The 16,828-nt window shown below is 46.8% G+C and overlaps 1 protein-coding gene across 2 annotated transcripts in view; it reads left to right on the top strand.

Annotated features, from left to right (window-relative positions):
• Positions 1-16,828, top strand: part of GALNT17 (polypeptide N-acetylgalactosaminyltransferase 17) — a 446,740-nt gene that overhangs the window by 311,260 nt on the left and 118,652 nt on the right. For both annotated transcript variants that reach the window (XM_045875477.2, XM_054507624.1), the window contains one exon: positions 16,107-16,224. In XM_045875477.2, the coding sequence (XP_045731433.2) occupies positions 16,107-16,224 (118 nt within the window). The remainder of the gene's footprint in view (positions 1-16,106; positions 16,225-16,828) is intronic.

The raw sequence follows: 16,828 nt of genomic DNA, 5'->3' as shown, positions 1-16,828 counted from the left end.
ACTTTGAAAAATCTTTGATTATTTCTTTTTCTTTCCCCATCTGGCTGCTTTATAAGATTATGTCTTTTTTGTTTTTGTTTTTTTAATTTCATTGTGATGTGTCTAGGTGTGGGTTTCTTTTTATGTATTCTGCTTGAGATTTGTTGAGCTTCTTAAATCTTTACATTGATGTCTTTCCTCAGTTTTGAGACATTCTGAGCCATTACCTCTTCAAATATTGCCTCTGCCCTTTTTTCTTCTCTCCCAGGATCTCAAAAACCCATGTCAGACCTTACTGTATTCTCTATATAACCTCCCCTCATTTATGTATTTTTCATCTTTTTGTCTCTCTGGGCTTTGTTCTTGAAAGTTTCTTCTGACTTATCTTCCACTTTAATAATGCTCACTGCCTAAGTGTCTGATCTGCTGTTAAACTATCTATTGAGCTCTTAATTTTAGTTATTTAACTTTTCAATTCTACATTTTCTTTTTTCTTTTTCAAAACCTGCTGTTTCACTTTTTATATAGTTTCTAGTTTCCTGCTGAAATTTTTAAGCTTGCTTGAAACCTTTCTGTTATCTCTTCTTTCTGTGGGTCTGACCTTTGACATCTTGACTCTGATGCTTCTGATTATCTTTGATTATGTGTTGGAGAGTGTATTTGAAAAAGTATTTACTGAAAGAATTTGAAACCTAGAATGATATTATCTGCTTCTAGGGAGAATTTTTGTTTACTTCTGTCAGGAGCATGGGAGTACTGGTAACCCTGATCCCTATAATCAAAATTCAAGAGTTGAAGTTCCCTGGGCTACTCAAATGAAATGAAGTGGACTTGTATCCTGTGGGAGGGCAGGTTGATTTCCAGTAGACTGTTAACTCTTAGGTCAGCCTTTCATTGTCCTAGCCAAAAATGGAAGGTGGTTTATCATGTTGCCCTTCATGGTGGGCCCTGAAGTCTAACTTTTAGCTTCCTGGTCTTTTGAGGTTGCCATAAATGTAGCCCCCCTCTCTGTATTGGTATATAGCTCTGGGCAGAAGCAAACCTAGCACTGGGATTCCCTTTATTCCAATCTCAGCCAGATCTCAACTCAATAGTTTATAATTTTGTTCATCTTTAATGGTTTTATTAAGATTAAAAAAATTTTTAAATCCAGTTTCTTTCATTGTTTTCAGCTGGAAAGTTGTCCAAATCACACAATCCAGTGTTCTCAGAGGCAGAAATCATTATTATTCTCTAGGATAAATTTGTGGGCATGGAATTTCTATGTCTAAGACTTGTACGCTGTTAAGATTCATGAGACATCTTGCCAAATTACTTTACTAGAAAAGTTGTTTTTCTTTTGTGACTCCTTTGTTCTCTTCTCCTCCTTGTTTTCTGTTGGTGTCTTAGAATCCATTCATTCTTCTAAGTACTCCAAAACCTGTAGCAGGTTTTAAATTGTAGTTGCAAGTCAGATGTGGGAAACGTTGACTTTGTTTTTCTGTATTTGAATTCAACTTGATCTCTAGCCCCCATTTTCACTGATGATGAGAAAGAAAACTAATCTTGTCATCTCAAGGGAATTCAGTTTCTTCCAATTTAAAACTCCATTTCTCTGAAGTCAGTTGCTCAGTTAAATCATGATTACACAGGCTATTCTCTGTAAAGGCTGCTGTTTTTCCTCAAAGGATCTTCTTCTCCTGCTTCCCCCCTTGAAGAACTCCTAGGAGCAAGTAGGAGCTGACATTATACAGTGGTGATGGGGAGAGGTGTCTAGGATGTAAGCTGTCCTCTGTAATGTTCTTGGCCCCTGTTAGTGTGTCTCATACCTGCCATCTTCAGTTTTACCCCCTGTGTATTCACTGCTGATGTTCTTGGTCCTGATCCTGAACTCCAGGCATAATATCCACCCATTCTGTGCCCTCCAGGCCCCTGATTCCCTCAATCCAATCTGTTTAGCCTTTTGCCACCACTCCCCTGGGAAATGAGGGAACATCAGGATTTCCTGCAAACCAAGAGTTAACTTTGGGCACTGGGAGCACTACTGTAAGTCTTCTGCCTGCCTAAACATCACTCAACCATCTCTGCCCCACTGCCTGGGCACTCTGCAAGACATTCTCCCTTCTGTAGAGTGCTAGGCAGTGTTCGGGAGGAAGAAATTTTCTGTACCCTTCAAGACCCTTCCAACTGCTCTGAGGATCAAATTAACATGAGACATTAACAGGAGAAAATCAAATTTAGTTTTGTACTTATGGGGAATCCACACAGACATGAAATTCTAAAGACAGTAGGCAACATGAGGCTTATATGAGCTAAGAAGAGGCATAGGGGGTCTGAGGATACAAAGGGAGGAAGACCATTAGCAGGAAAGTAAGAGGAGATGTTTGGAAAACAAAGGTTGCCCTATTATACAGATACAATTTTTTAGATAAAAAGGAATCTCTGTGAATACCTCTCATCCTGGTACAGTCTAGTCTCTCTTTTCCAGTGTAAATTTAGGCAGTTGAGGGGGAGGCAACGTTCTTTTCCTGAATCTGCTGGATTTTTATTGCTTTTATTTTTATTTTTTAAAATATTTTATTTATTTGAGAGAGAGAGCACACACTCACAAGTGGGGGAAGGGGCAGAGGGAGAGAGAGAATCCCAAGCAGACTCCACACCAAGTGCAGAACTCCATGTGGGGCTCAATCTCATGACCTAGAGACATGACCTGAGCTGAAATTAACCAAATGAGCCACCCAGGTTCTGGTTGCACTTTTGAATCAAATATGGATGTAGAGCAATTGAATCCGAGTGTCTGGGAGTGATCCCAAGCACAGGTAGTTTGTCACAGCTCCCTAGGTGATCCCAAGTGAGTCAGCATTGAGACCAATGGCCATGGAGCAACCTCGTCTTGTCTTTGCCTGATTTTTCAAAGGAGGCTCAGATTTAGAAAACACTTTTCTTCTGTGCATAGCTATGGTACATGAAATCCTGGCTTCAAGACTATTTCAGTAGTATCAAGAGTCGGCGTTACAGTCACAACTGAAAATTAACACTTCTTTGCTTCTTTTCATCTTAGTTCTGACAGTCTTTACTCATCTCAAAGCTATGACTGCCTCTGGATGAAACAGTGAACCCAGAATAGAAAAGCATACTCCTATATTTCAAAATACATATTTTATTTGACTACTTTCCTAAAACTACTTTACTACTCCTCTAACCCGTAAATAAGCAAGGCCATCAGAAAGCTATGTTCTTACTTTGACCTCATTTTGGCCTTGAAAACAGTTGCCCTCATCTTATTATAATTGGGTAAATGCTGTGAGCCAATGCTGAGGAAGGTTTTAGGAAACAGATTTGTAGAGCTTGTTGTGTTACTGAAGCAGTGTTTTGAGGAGACGGTTCACCAAGTTACTCAGTGGAGAAATATCTTTTGGGTCTTAGAGGCCAAGTATTTGTACTTCTCTTTTAAAGATCTTTTAGGCGCCGTAGATGATTCCAGTAACTCTGTTTGCAGTGACTGCCAGAAAGCCTCTGCTGCATTTGTGGTACACATTTACTAAGTATACATTATGTGCACTAAGCTCACCCTTGGCATCATCTTCTCCAGCTCACTTCCCCTCTGCCTGCTTATTCTCATTGACTTACTTCTAATTGTATTTTATCCCACGGTACCTGCATTTATATAGGATGTCCTCAAACCTTCTCAGAAAGATTCTCCGCCATGTACACATCTCAATACTCTTCCTTTGGGAGGGGAGGAAAAATAATTTTCCTTTTACCCTTCTAGGTTCTTGGCTGAGATTCCTCCCTGTAATAAAAAGATTAATAGGAGAAAAACAAACAGAAGTTTAATAACATGTATACCTTTTGCATACATGGGAGAGACCAAGGAAAACTGAGTAACTCCCCCAAATGGCCCAAGCCACCACCCTAAACACAATCTTCAGCTAAAGACAAAAGAAAGATGGTGGGGAGAAGGGAGGCTGTCAGTGGGGGGTGGCCAGGAAAAGCACAATTAACAAGTGTAAGGTTTGTTATGATGATTTAAGTGGATGCCTTCTCCATTGATGAAGGTTTCTAGAGACTTAGGGTCATCCTTCTCTTCCAGGTACAGAGAGGGAGGCACCCTTACAAATGGTGATGGGTATCAAGGAGGGTACATATTGCATGGAGCACTGGGTGTTATACGAAAACAATGAATCGTGGATCACTACATCAAAAACTAATGATGTATTTTATGGTGACTAACATAACATAATAAAATTAAATTAAAAAAAAAAAGTTAAAGGGGTGCCTGGGTGGCTCAGTTGTTAAGCGTCTGCCTTCGGCTCAGGTCATGATCCCGGGGTCCTGGGATAGAGTCCTGCATCGGGCTCCCTGCTCTGCGGGAAAGCCGGCTTCTCCCTCTCCCACTCCCCGTTTGTGTTCCCTCTCTCACTGTGTCTCTCTCTCTCTGTCAAATATATAAATAAAATCTTTAAAAAATGGAGATTCCCCTTATAAATGTAAAATTCTCTTTCCAAAGGGTAGGTTTTCAGGGCTTCTCCTATGTCTGCTGTTTCTTAAAAATAACCAGTTCAAGATAATCCTTATAGCAAAGAGGCATATTTTGAACTGGCGTATTCTGTGCTCCTTCACTTTCCTTACGGAACAATGTGTGTTGCTAGCCTGATGCCACTTTTGGGTGTGCATCCCCAAAGCCTTCATCAGATTTGTTCTCACATCAGCCCTGGAGGCTGGAGAGGAACTGTTATTCCCCTTTTACAGATGAGAAGGACACTCATCCATCCTCTAAGTATTTCTCTCCCCAAACCCCTTATCTGCCCTTTTGAAAGTTACCTTTTTGCCGGTCACTAGTACCATGTTGCTCCACATGGAGTCTGCACTCCCCTCTAGGGCTCCTGTTCTAGAACAGAGGTTGGCAAATTTTTTCTCTAAAAGGCCAAATAGTAAATACTTTAGGCTTTACAATCCAAGAGGCAAAGTCAAGGCTATTATGTAGATACCTATAAACAAGAGTAAAAGCCAATTTCCACAAATATTTTATTGATGAAATCCAAAGTATAATAATAATGAGGACAGTTTTTTGGAGTTCATGTCTACTAATGTGGATAATGGGATTTTTGTTGGGGGAGGGGTAACATTTTGCTGGTGTTCTCATCTTCAAATCAATATGTTCGTGTATAAAAAGCATTCTTAGCTCTCGGGTTGGACAAAAACAGGTGGTGGTGTGTGCTGACCCCTGTTATAGACCTTTCTTCTGTTTCTCTTCCCCAAACATTCACCCAACTTACGTTTCATCTCAGGAGATAGCTAACCAGTTGCTTAAATATACATACATATCAGGCATTGATGGCTGATAATGGCTTAATGTGTTATCACTTCTTTAGAAACTTTGTGCTTTTACAGAAATTGTCTTCAAAGGATTATTTGCAAATCAATTTCCCAAAGCCTCCAGAAAATATGATTAGCAAAGAGCAAAAGTGTTAACGCTGAGAAGATTACTCGTAGGGAATATCTTACTAGGGAGTCTTGATATGGTCTTTGTTTTAATAAAAACAAGCGCAGGCAAAATCAGCCAGCCAAGGAAATGCGTCTGGGACTGGCAACTGCAATCCCCACTGGCATTTTCTGCATCTGTGAAAAATCACACTCCAGAGAGATGAGCATTTCCTTTATCTTCCACAGGGAAAAGCTCCTTCCTACCCAGACAGTTCCCTTCCCAATCTGGAAGAAGTGGTGGTTTCAGCGTGAATGATCTCTTCAGCAACAAAAGGGAAAGTGCTACCATTTACCAGACGAACCTCCGGCCTTTGGGCCCTATTTTCTTGTGAGATGTTTGTGTGCTGGAGACAGCATTTGATTTTTAAAAAGGCAGCGGTACTTACCCTTTTGGTATTTATATGTATAGCAGAGGCAAATGGAACTCTGAGTATTAAATTACTGTACTGCGCCAGTTGAGAATTCTATGCAAGCCAGCCAACTCCTTCCCCCAAATCGTATTTTTAGTGTTTAGCAGCTGCAAGTTCCCAGAAATCTTCAAAGCGGCACCACTTATTCCCCCCAGTGCGAGAACTCTTAGCTGCAGCCTGTATTTGATGATCTTGCTTAGGAGGCTGTGGGATACCTAGGAGGGTGTGGGGTCAGACACCACCAGGTTGCTCCTAGCTCTGCACTTACTTCCATGTGTCTGCCCTTGGCCAGTTCACCTAACCTCTGACCTCAGATTCCTCCACTGGAAAATGGGGCTACTACTATCTACCAAGGAGAGCTGCTTTGAGGATTAGGGATAACTATGAGTTGTCCTAACTCAGCACTGGATGGATCCGTTTTCTCAGTACGGGGTGTTGTTGGCCTGGGTGATGCGCCACCCACCTGGTCCTCCTCTCCCATCCCTGCTGAAGGATGGCTGACGAAGGGTGACATGCACATGAGACACCTTTTCTGTGTATTAGGAAATGGTGTAAAAGCACTCATCACATACGTTACTGTAGCAAATGCAGTGAAATAAGTACATTTTGAGTACACAAGCTACCTAATGCTGAGGAAGTGGACAATATCACCAAAATACCCAGTGCAGGTTGTACTCCTGAGAATGGGACTTGCAGAAACCCTTTCAAGGATAACTCCAGTGATGGTGTAGAATTTTATGCTTTTCCTACAAATGGGGTCTTAGCATTAGAAGGTGCTCAGCAGGGGCACCTGGGTGGCTCAGTCAGTTAGGTGTCCGGCTCTTGATTTTAGCTCAGGTCATGATCTTGGGGTCATGGGATCAAGCCCCATGGCAGGCTCCATGCTCAGAGGCTACTTGAGATTCTCTCCCTCTTGCTCTGTGCCTCCCCCCATACTCTCTCTCTCTCAAACTCTCTCAAGTAAATAAATCTTAAAAAAAAAAGAAGGTGCTCAGCAAACAGGCTTGGACATTAACTGTAGTAGAGCTGGGGCCAACAGAAATGGCAGGTGTCTGAGTTTGAGGACAGAGGGAAGCAGTGAGTCCCAATGAGTCAGGCCAGCTGGAATCATGAAAAGAGAAAAACAGGGTGAACCCTGGATCCCTGACTCATGAACCATCAGCCTCATATGAATTTGGAGACATGGCCACCAGAGACAGGGGACAGGAGACAGTGGGGACCTATAAAAGCAGCAGGAGGTATGAGGCAGGCCGGGCAAAGCAAGGGGCAGACGCCTCAGCCTCAGTACCCTCACTGGTGACCAAGACAGCTAGCCACACAGTGACATGCACATACCCAGCCACTGACAATCAGGAGAGCGAGGATCAGAGGAAAGACCCCTCCCAGTGTGGGCTTCTTTCTGAAGCCAGCAAACCGTCTAGTCCACAGGCCACAGACCAGCAGAGTCTCCATTTTCTAGCATCTCTTCCCACTCCAGTGGTCTTGTTCACCAGTAAGAACAAGCGGCGCCATGACTTCAACCAGAAAACATCTTTACAAGAAACAACAATAACAAAAAAATGGGGACACCTGGGTGGCTCAGTCATTAAGCGTCTGCCTTCGGCTCAGGTCGTGATCCTAGGGTCCTGGGATCGAGCCCCACATCGGGCTCCCTGCTTGGCGGGAAGCCTGCTTCTCCCTCTCCCTCTCCCTCTGCTTGTGTTCCTTCTCTCGCTGTCTCTCTCTGTCAAATAAATAAATACATAAAAAAATCTTTAAAAAAAACAACAAAAATAATATTTGCTTGCTCACTAGGACAGAATCACATGTGCTTTTATTCCCTCAAGTCCTTGGGACCTAGCCTAACAAAAGGTATCCTCCATGGCCTCATAATGCTTATTGACCAGATGAACAAATGAATGAATGAGTGAACACACATGATCCCTACTCAGACCCCTTCTCTACAGTGCTTGATAAGGTATGCAGAATGGAAAGTCTGGCCTCACATGATGGTTCAAGGTGCTAGGAGCCATGGCAGTGGGATTGTATACACATTCTCTTGGACTCACCATGCAGAGGCATAGACTTTGCACTCAGTTGTGGAGGTGAGAGATGACCTCAGGATGGGATGGACATTGCAGGCTGGACAGGCATTTCTTTTGGGGCCACTCTGACTGCCCCAGTCTCTTCCCTGCCCCAATACTTACCTCAAATGTCACACCTCTGTGCCATGCTCTACCAGACTTTCTCATTTCCCTTTCCTCCTGGAATGCAGACTACCTCCTCTGCCTGTCTCACTCTAGACCTGAAATGTTTCTGGGAGTGACACCACTGGCCAGGATACTTCCTCACCAGCTTCTGCCCCCTTTGCCTGAATCCCTCCCCCTCAGTCCTTTATCCTTCTACTGTTCTTTTATACGTCTCAATAATAACTCACATGTATTGAGCACAGAGCACATTTGTTTTCTTTATCTTCTCAGGTTCTTACCACAGTCCTACTAGGTCATCAGGGCAGTTTCATGCCCAGTTTATAGATAAAGAAACCAAGTCACCAATAGTTGGATGACTGCCCCACAGGATGTTTAGATTAGTGTGCTTTCCCTGAACCCTGGGGCCATGTGTTTCTGCCCATTCTAGAGTGAGGACCATGGTGCTCACCATGATACAACCATTTATCCCAGATTGAAAATATGGTGTTTGGGCTAAAACAATAAATATTTTGGAACCTTCTCTCCAGAGTGCTAGAAGATCTGTCTCCATGAACAGAGAGTAAGAATGGAGACAGAACCACCCTTCCAGTCTCCCACCTTTTTTTTTTTTTAAGATTTTATTTATGTATTTGAGAGAGAGTGAGCAAGAGCAAGAGAAAGTGGGAGAGAGAGCCTGAGTTGGGGGGGGCGGGCAAAGGGAGAGGGAGAAGCAGGCCCCCCGCCCAGCAGGGAGCCCAATGCGGGACTCAGTCCCAGGACCCAAGGATCATGACCTGAGCTGAAGGCAGACACCTAACTGACTGAGCCACCGAGGCACCCCTCCAGTCTCCTACCTTCTAATGGCAGTTGGAAATTTTGGGTTCGTGTTTATAATGTAACATAAGAATCAAAGCAAGCTTGAGGATTGTTATCATCAGCTCCCTATTTTTTATTGCGGTAAAATACATATAAAATTTACCATGTTAACCATCTGAAGTGTACAACTCAGTGGCATTAAGCACATTCACAGTGTTGTGCAACCATCACCACTTTGTCCTTCCAGAACATTCTCGTCACCCCAAATGGAAACCGTGTACCCATTAAGCAGTCACTCCCTACTACCCCTTCCCACTGTCCCAGACAACCACTAAGCTGCTTTCTATCTCTATGGATTCACCCGTTCTGGATATTTCACGTAAATGGAATCATATAATCTATGACTCTTTGTGTCTGGCTTTTGTCACTCAGCATAGTGTTTTTGAGGTTCATCCATGGTACAGTACTATTAGTACTTTATTCCTTTTTATGGCTGAGTAATATTCCATTGGGTGGATATGCTACATTTGGTTTACCCATTCATCCATTGATGGACGTTTGTGTTGTTTCAACCTTTTGGCTATTGTGAATCATGTTGCTATGAACATGCATGTACAGGTTGGTGTGGGAAGACCTGCTTTCAGTAATTTTGAGTGTATAGCTAGGAATCTGGCTGGAGCAGAGAGGGCAAGGAGAGAGGAGGTCAGAGAGGCCCCAGGAACACAGACTGTCTAGATGGGGCCTGGTGAGCTATTGTGAGACCCCGGCTTTTGCTCTGAAGGAAATGAGGAATCACTGGAGGGTTTGCAGCAGAAGCCTAGCCTGATCTGATTTATATTTTAGTAGATTGTTCTGGATGCTGTGTTGAGAGTTTACGGAAGAAGAGCAAGGGCGGAAGCAGAAGCCATTTGGGAGGCCATTGTAGTTACCCGGGCAATATGATGATGATGGCCTGCCCTAGATGGTGGTAGTGAAGGTGGTGTGAAGTCATCAGATCTCAGCTAGGTCTTGAAGGTAGAGCCTAAAGATTTTCTGACAGATTGGCACCAAGACGAACACCAAGGTTTTTACCTCCATATTTTGGAAGAATGGAGTTGACATTACCTGAGATAGGAAAGACAGTGCGTGGGGCAGGTTTGAGTGGGAAGAAGGTTAAAAATCCCATTTTGGCCATGTTTGAGAGATCTCCTAGACACAACGGAGATGTTGAATAGGCAATTGGATATGCCAGTCTGGAGTCCAGAGGAAGGATTCAGACTGGAGTGTAAATTTGGAAGCTGTTAGAATATAAATGTTGCTGAAAGCCACGAGAAAAAACAAGACCACCAAGGAGGGCGCCTTGGTGGCTCAGTCAGTTAAGTGTCTGCCTTCAGCTCAGGTCATGATCCCAGGGTCCTGGGATCGAGCCCCTCATCGGGCTCCCTGCTCAGTGGGAGGCCTGCTTCTCCCTCTCCCTCTGCCTGCCGCTCTGTCTACTTGTGCTTACTCTCTATCTTTCTGTCAAAAAAAAAAAGAAAAGACCACCAAGGAGTGAGTATAGTTGGAGGAGAGATCTAAGGGCTGTGCCCTGGAGTCCTCCTGCCTTGAACACCAGAGAGAAAAGGGAGAGTCAACAAAGAATATGGATCGGAGCATCCAGGAGGACACCTAGGCATGTGTGGTGCTCTGGACGCCCAGGGGAGATCCTGCTTCCAAGGAAAGGGAATGAGCCACTGGGTCAGATGCAGCTGGGAGTTCACCCGTGATGAAGACTGAGCCTTGAACATTGGCATTTAGGACAAGTCATCTCTGACCTTGACAAATGCACCTGCGGTGGAGCAGTGAAGGTGAAAGCCTGGTTGAGTGGGTTTAGGAGAGACCCAGAGAAAAGATTCGGAGGCACAGGTGTAGACAGTGCTTTAAAGGGGTTTTGCTGTAAGGGGAAATGTTAAATGAGGAGGAGCATGGCTATAGGGGAAGTGGGTGGAGAAGAAGCTCTGTAGGCTCTGTAAGCTGCTAGGAATGATCCAGCCCAGGAGGTAGGCCAATAATGTACAGTATTACTCTAAAAAGTACCTGGGAGTTTTCTTTTTCAGGCCTGATGAGGACAGCAGACCAAGAGGTCAGTGCCATCGAAAAGATAGTTTGTTAAGTTCCCAAGAGGGGGCATGCCCTGCCGTGCAAGGCCATATGAGGAAGCACCTGGGTCAGTCAGGAGGCGGAGGGAGCGAGGGGAAAGCACAGGCAGGAGTCTCTGCTGTGGTTTTTTAGAGAAGGAATGGGCAAGGCAGGGTAAGGCTTAGGATTGGCTAGTTGGAGTAATTTTGGTGAGCTCTGGGGAATAAGGGCTGTCCCCAGTCATCTGGCTCCTGGTTCTGGGATGATCAGAGCAGAGAGATATTGCCTCCTGGAGCATAGGACCCAGAGAAGGGCTAAGTGTGGGCTCTGGGATGGTTAGTTTGCATAGGAAAGACAGTGCTCCCTAGCAGGTCTTCTGCTGTCTCTAAGAATTGGCCAGCCGTGGGAAGGGCAGTCTCTCCCCAGGCAGCAAGGCCCGAGACGCCAAAGCCTCAAGAATACAGAGACAGAGAGAAGACATTTGATACAGGGGAGGGGCAATTGCTGGAGTGAGGTCTTGAGTAACAACAGAGGACAGGTGGAGGGGTTGGCCTCGGCTAAGAGCATGAGTTCAGCTGAGCCAAGAGTTCAGTTATAGCAAAAGGAAGGAAAGTGGGTGAGAGCACGAAGCAAGTAGATGTGGGATGCGGGGACATTCGCCTTTTGTTCACCGCCTTTCCAGGGAAGCAGGAAGCAAGGTTGTCAGTTGAGAGTGAGGGAGAAGGAGGTGTTAGAGGCTTGAGGAGGGAAGAGAAGGTGGGGCAGAGGCTTCTAGGACGGTGAGGGAGGAGGGCCCTGTAGCATGAAGGAAGGGCAGCACTGAGACCCACTGGAGGCTCACAGCCCTAAATTTAAAACAAGACCAGCCCACGTGGTTACGTGTGTCTCTAACCGCCTTGAGCTGTGCATTACAGGTGTGGCAAGTTGCCTTCATCAGCGTGAGGGTTTTGCCAACTGAGAACAAAGTGGGGGGGTAGGGGGGTACCAGGGCACCATTGGGGCTTTAGGCTGGGTAGGAAAGGGGTCCGCAGGGCCTGTGGATCGGAGGTCCCAGCGGGGAGAAAGACTGAGGGCCCGCCGGGCTCAAGGAGGTGAGCTGGAAAGAGGGGGGATGGTAATGGGACTTGAGCGCTCTCGGTCACAAAGCAATGAAATTTGTGTTCTTATTTTTGTCGAGGTATATTTTCTATAAGGTAGGTATTAGTTTTTTGTACCATAAAAAATTTTTTTTTTTTTCAGATAGAAATGTGTTTTGAAGGGTGGGTAGGATTTGCACAGATGGAGGTGGTCTCGGGGAAGACGTTTCGGAAGAAGGGGGACAGGCATAAATTGGGACAGGCTTTCTGAATGATGAATAGCCCAGAGTAGCCAGGCCATGGCATCTGTGGGGCAAACGGCTGGGCGGGTACTGAGTAGGACAGGGAAGCGGAAGAAGAGCCTGTCCTTAACTGAGGAGAGAATAGGCAGCCAATGAAGGGTTTTGGGGTGGGGGGAACACCTGGACCCCAGATGGGCCCTTTGGCACTTACAAGGAGAGGAAGCGTGGACACGGAGAAGGTTTCTGCATGTGGTGGAAATTCTCCCCATCTCCGTCCCACTGGAACTGTTGTGCATGTTGCATATATTCTGCACAACAGCAACAATAAAAGTGATTATTTTTTATTTCTGTTCTCCTCTGCAACAGAACTATTAGGCTTTGGCAGATCCCTTAATATGATTATCGTTTTTGAATGATTTTGAATTGAAATGTTTGCACTAATGGTAACCACAGTTGAGTTTGAGGAACGAGGCTGTAGGCTCACGTTCCAGGATCTCGTCAGCCCCAAGGCGCCGTTGGCTGGGCAGGTGGCGGGGAGACCAGAGGGGAAGTGGAGGCAAAGCTTGGCTAAGGATGGGTCTGGCCAACCCTGCCCCCGTGCAGCAGCACCCAGGCAGGGCCTGGAGATGGTGTGGTGGTGGAGACCTGCTCCTCCCTGTGCAGAGAGGCAGCTACTCACCATCAGTAATGTCGGATAGTTCCAGAATGCCAAGCAGTTGTCCCACTGACCTCACCAGAAATGCTGGCTGGCCTAGCCGGGGGTGGGGACACGTGTCTTAATTCTTCAGTCTCCATGTTTCCCAGCTCTATGCGAGCCACCTGCCAGGAGCCTTGCGCCGCGGAGCCTTGCTCTTGCAGCACGGGGGCCTTGGCTCAGCAGGGAGGCCACCTCCTGGGGGCTGATGTCCAGGCCAGTGCCAGCCTCTTTCCCACTGTCCCTGTCAGGAGCCATCTCCCGAGACATGGAATGGTGCGTTCCCTCTTCTTGACACCATGGCAGGTTTTCCCCGTGGCCTTTAGGGGACCTTTTGGCAGGCCACCACCAGCCATGATGGTCAATGGTTTGTCCTAGGTCTGCATTTCATTAGGGCCAGCACCCCCACCCCTGCCCTTCACCTTCAGCTTCTGACGGCTGGCCCAGGAGGCACACCGGGGCCTGCTTTCAGCTGCTGTGGCCTGGTTCCAACCAGGAGGCCCTCGGGGACCTCTCCTTTCTGTCATGAGGAATCCTAGGGCTCCTGGTAGGGAACTGAGTTGAATCTGCAGAACAGAGCTGTGACCAGCAGAGAGGGGACCCAGGGCAGCTCTTGTGAATTCTTTGCTTCGCGCCACCTGCAGGTGAAAAATATCACGCGGATGAAGCCAGTTATACTAAAATATCACGCTGCTTGACAGGGAAGGATGTTTCCCAAAGGGCAATCCGAGAGGGATCCGGAAGGAACAAGCAGGCTGTCTACCCTCTTCGACAGTGAAAGCTTTGTGCTTCGAAGCCCACCCTCCCTCCTCTTCACCCTTCCCCCACTTCCTCCTCCTCCCTCCATCTCTGCTCCACATCTTCTCCTTCATTTCACGCCCCTCCTGGTCAGCCTGAGCTACAGCATGCCTCCCTGCTGTCCTTGGGGTCCGGGCCAGTTCAGCCATTATGCCCCTGAGACATCATGGAGCCCTTCCCCACCAGGGGCGGCCACCCAGCTGTGTTATAGTCACTCATTTGTTCACCAGTAGCCAGCTGGTACCCCCTCTACTCCTGGGAATAAGAAACCAGGGGGCTAACTTCTCTGCCCCTGGGTACCTGACCGATCAAGGGGCAGATGGCTCCACAGGATCAGTCTGCTGCTACAGACCCAAGTCCCTGAGTCCCATCTCTGGGAACCTGGTTCCATGATTCTGGGCCGCACTCACGAGTCTGCATTTTTTAAAAACCATCCTGGTGATGTTGGTGCAGGTGGGTCCCCGAGCCAATCTCCGAGAAAAGGAAGAACAGAAACCTATTCCACACGGTTTGAGTCAAGGAGATAGAACACAGAGACTCAGGGGGGGCTCTCGCATGACCCCAGGGGACAGAGGCCAGAGCCGGGCCTGTCAGCTGATGGGAGGCCAAAGTCACCAGGCTGTCCCTCACCATGGCCTCACACCTCCACCATGCATCTGCTTCCTTCCTCTGCACAATCATGCACGTGCACACAGAGGCCAATGCAGCTGTCCCAAAATGGTGCCCTGAGTCCTACAGATGAAAGAGACCATGTGGTTCTCACTTCCAGAACCCTCCCGACTCCCAAGTTTTTCCTCAGGAAAAACATGATTTGATTGACCCAGTTTGGGTTTGGTGCTCATTCCTGGTTCAGTTAACTCATGCCAGGGGTTGGGCTCACACGGTACTTTTCCATGCTTGGGGTCAGCTGCCTGTCTCTGAGGGGCGCAGGGCTGGGAGGAGAGGATCAACAAGTGAAGCACCTCCTCTCCCTGGTGTGGCCCGGGTGGCACCTGTGGAAGGCCACACCCCATGTACAGGGCTGTGATTGGTATGGGATTTCTGGAGAAAACATTATGGGTGGGCTTCCCAATGAGAGGGCAGAGGAACAGTCTTCACTGAACCCCTCCTCTGTGAACGTTGCATCTCTTTGCACAGCGATACTCCATAGGGACTTAACTGGGATCCAGAGCATTCCATTAACCTCACACAAGTGTGGGTCTCAGTGGCAACACCAGCGTTCAAACTACTCCAGTCAGCACTGAGCACTGATTCTTCTATTCTTCTGGTGTGCCCCTCCACTGCCCTACCACATGGGTTCCAAGAGGTGTTCCATGGGGTCAGAAATCTGGACATTAAGGTGAAAGTCAGGCTCAAAATCAGGAGCAAATGAGGATCTGACGTGGAAGTTTACAGTTCAGCTCAAGAGAATTCCACCTAATGAACAGCTTCCTGGTGGCCCCAGGGGAGTTTGACTGGCCTTCCTGTCTCTTTTCCTCCAGAAAGCATCTTAACAGCATTTCTGGCCTTTGGCAGCCCGGGCATTTGCCCACTCCTCCTCGGAGCATTTTCTGGAGAGTAGAGTGGACTTTGAGGTTGGGTGGGTCCTGAGCCCCACCCACCCTGTGACTCAGGGCAACAGATCTCCATGGGCCTCAGCTCTGACTTGGCATGCTATCCCTCATTAGCCTGTGGCCCGTGCTAGAAGAAATAAGGGGATTAATATATTCAAAAACAAAGTACAAATCTTTGTTTCTGGACTTTATGATCACAGGCCACCCTGCCGATACTTTTCATCTTTCCTCCTGGGCACTCTTCCCGGCAGGCTGAGGCGGTCTCTCCCTGGGCACCAGTGGTCTCTTGGATGAGTCTTCTCCCTTCTTGGTCCTTACCTCTGAGCTTCTCTGTGACTGCCCTGGGATGCTCCCTGTCACACAGCTGTTACCAGATGTGCCGTGAGAACCATCCCCATGCTTGCAGACCCCATGGGTCATGTGAGACCATCCTGTGTAAGCTACCCAGAAGCCGGGTCACCGCTGGATGCTCTGGGTACCCTAATTTGTCTGAAGCACAATGCTGTGCATGCGATCTCCAGAACATATTCATCTTCAAACTGCACATGTAGACCCTTTGACCAATGGCATCTCCCTGATTCCCCCAGCCCCTAACCCCCAGTAAATACCATTCTACTCCGTTTCTATGAGTTCAGCTTTTTTAGATGCCACATATAAGTGAGAACATACAGTATTTGTCTTTCTCTGACTTCTCTCAGCCTAATGCCTGCAAGGTCCACAGGTGTTGCAAATGGCAGGATTTCCTTCTTTCTCGTGGCTGAATCATATATATGTCAGCTGACTCTGACTTCTTTCTCGCTCCTGCAGGACGCCAGCCATGATTGGCTGCTCCTTCGTGGTCAACAGGAAGTTCTTCGGTGAAATCGGTCTTCTTGACCCTGGGATGGACGTGTATGGGGGAGAAAATATCGAACTTGGAATCAAGGTTTGTGCATGGTTCATTCATGTTTGTGAGCAGAGCTGCCTGGTCATCCTTAATGTGTATTTAAAGCTTTTTTCACTGGTGAGTGGAAGGAGCAATTCACCCATCCTGCTCTTGAGAATGTGCTAGTGGGTTGTCACCCTCTTTAAGCAGGGGGACCCTGGGCTTTCCCTTCTCCAAAGGTTGACCAATATTTCATGCTTTGGTGACCCACTCTGGACATGAGCCAGAGAATTTGGTTCTCACTTCCATCCAGTTTTTCTTCTTTCTTTAACTAGTTCTTAAAATTAGGTTATCTCTGTAGTATTTACACTGGATGCATTTTGACGATTTGTGTACACCAGAGAATCGTTAAGAGGCTAGAAGAGAGGAGGACCGTGTTCTCTGGGACCTTTCCTTTCCTTAGAAATGCTTCTAAGGAGGAGGATGGGGAAGGGGAATGACAAAGATGCAGAATGGTCCTCTTGCTGGGCCCCCAGCCCACATCATCCTCACTGCTAGATAGCTTGTACGTGGTTGACCCTTAACGCGGGTTTGAACTGCACGGGTTCACTCATATGCAGTCTTTTTCGATAAATATGGTAAAATATTGTAAATGTATTTTCTC

The sequence above is a fragment of the Mirounga angustirostris genome, unplaced genomic scaffold (genome assembly GCF_029215605.1).
Source record: "Mirounga angustirostris isolate CCGP_5_RB_7025 unplaced genomic scaffold, mMirAng1.0.hap1 SCAF_5, whole genome shotgun sequence".
NCBI classification, from domain to species: Eukaryota; Metazoa; Chordata; class Mammalia; order Carnivora; family Phocidae; genus Mirounga; species Mirounga angustirostris.
This window is presented reverse-complemented; position numbering and strand designations above follow the sequence as displayed.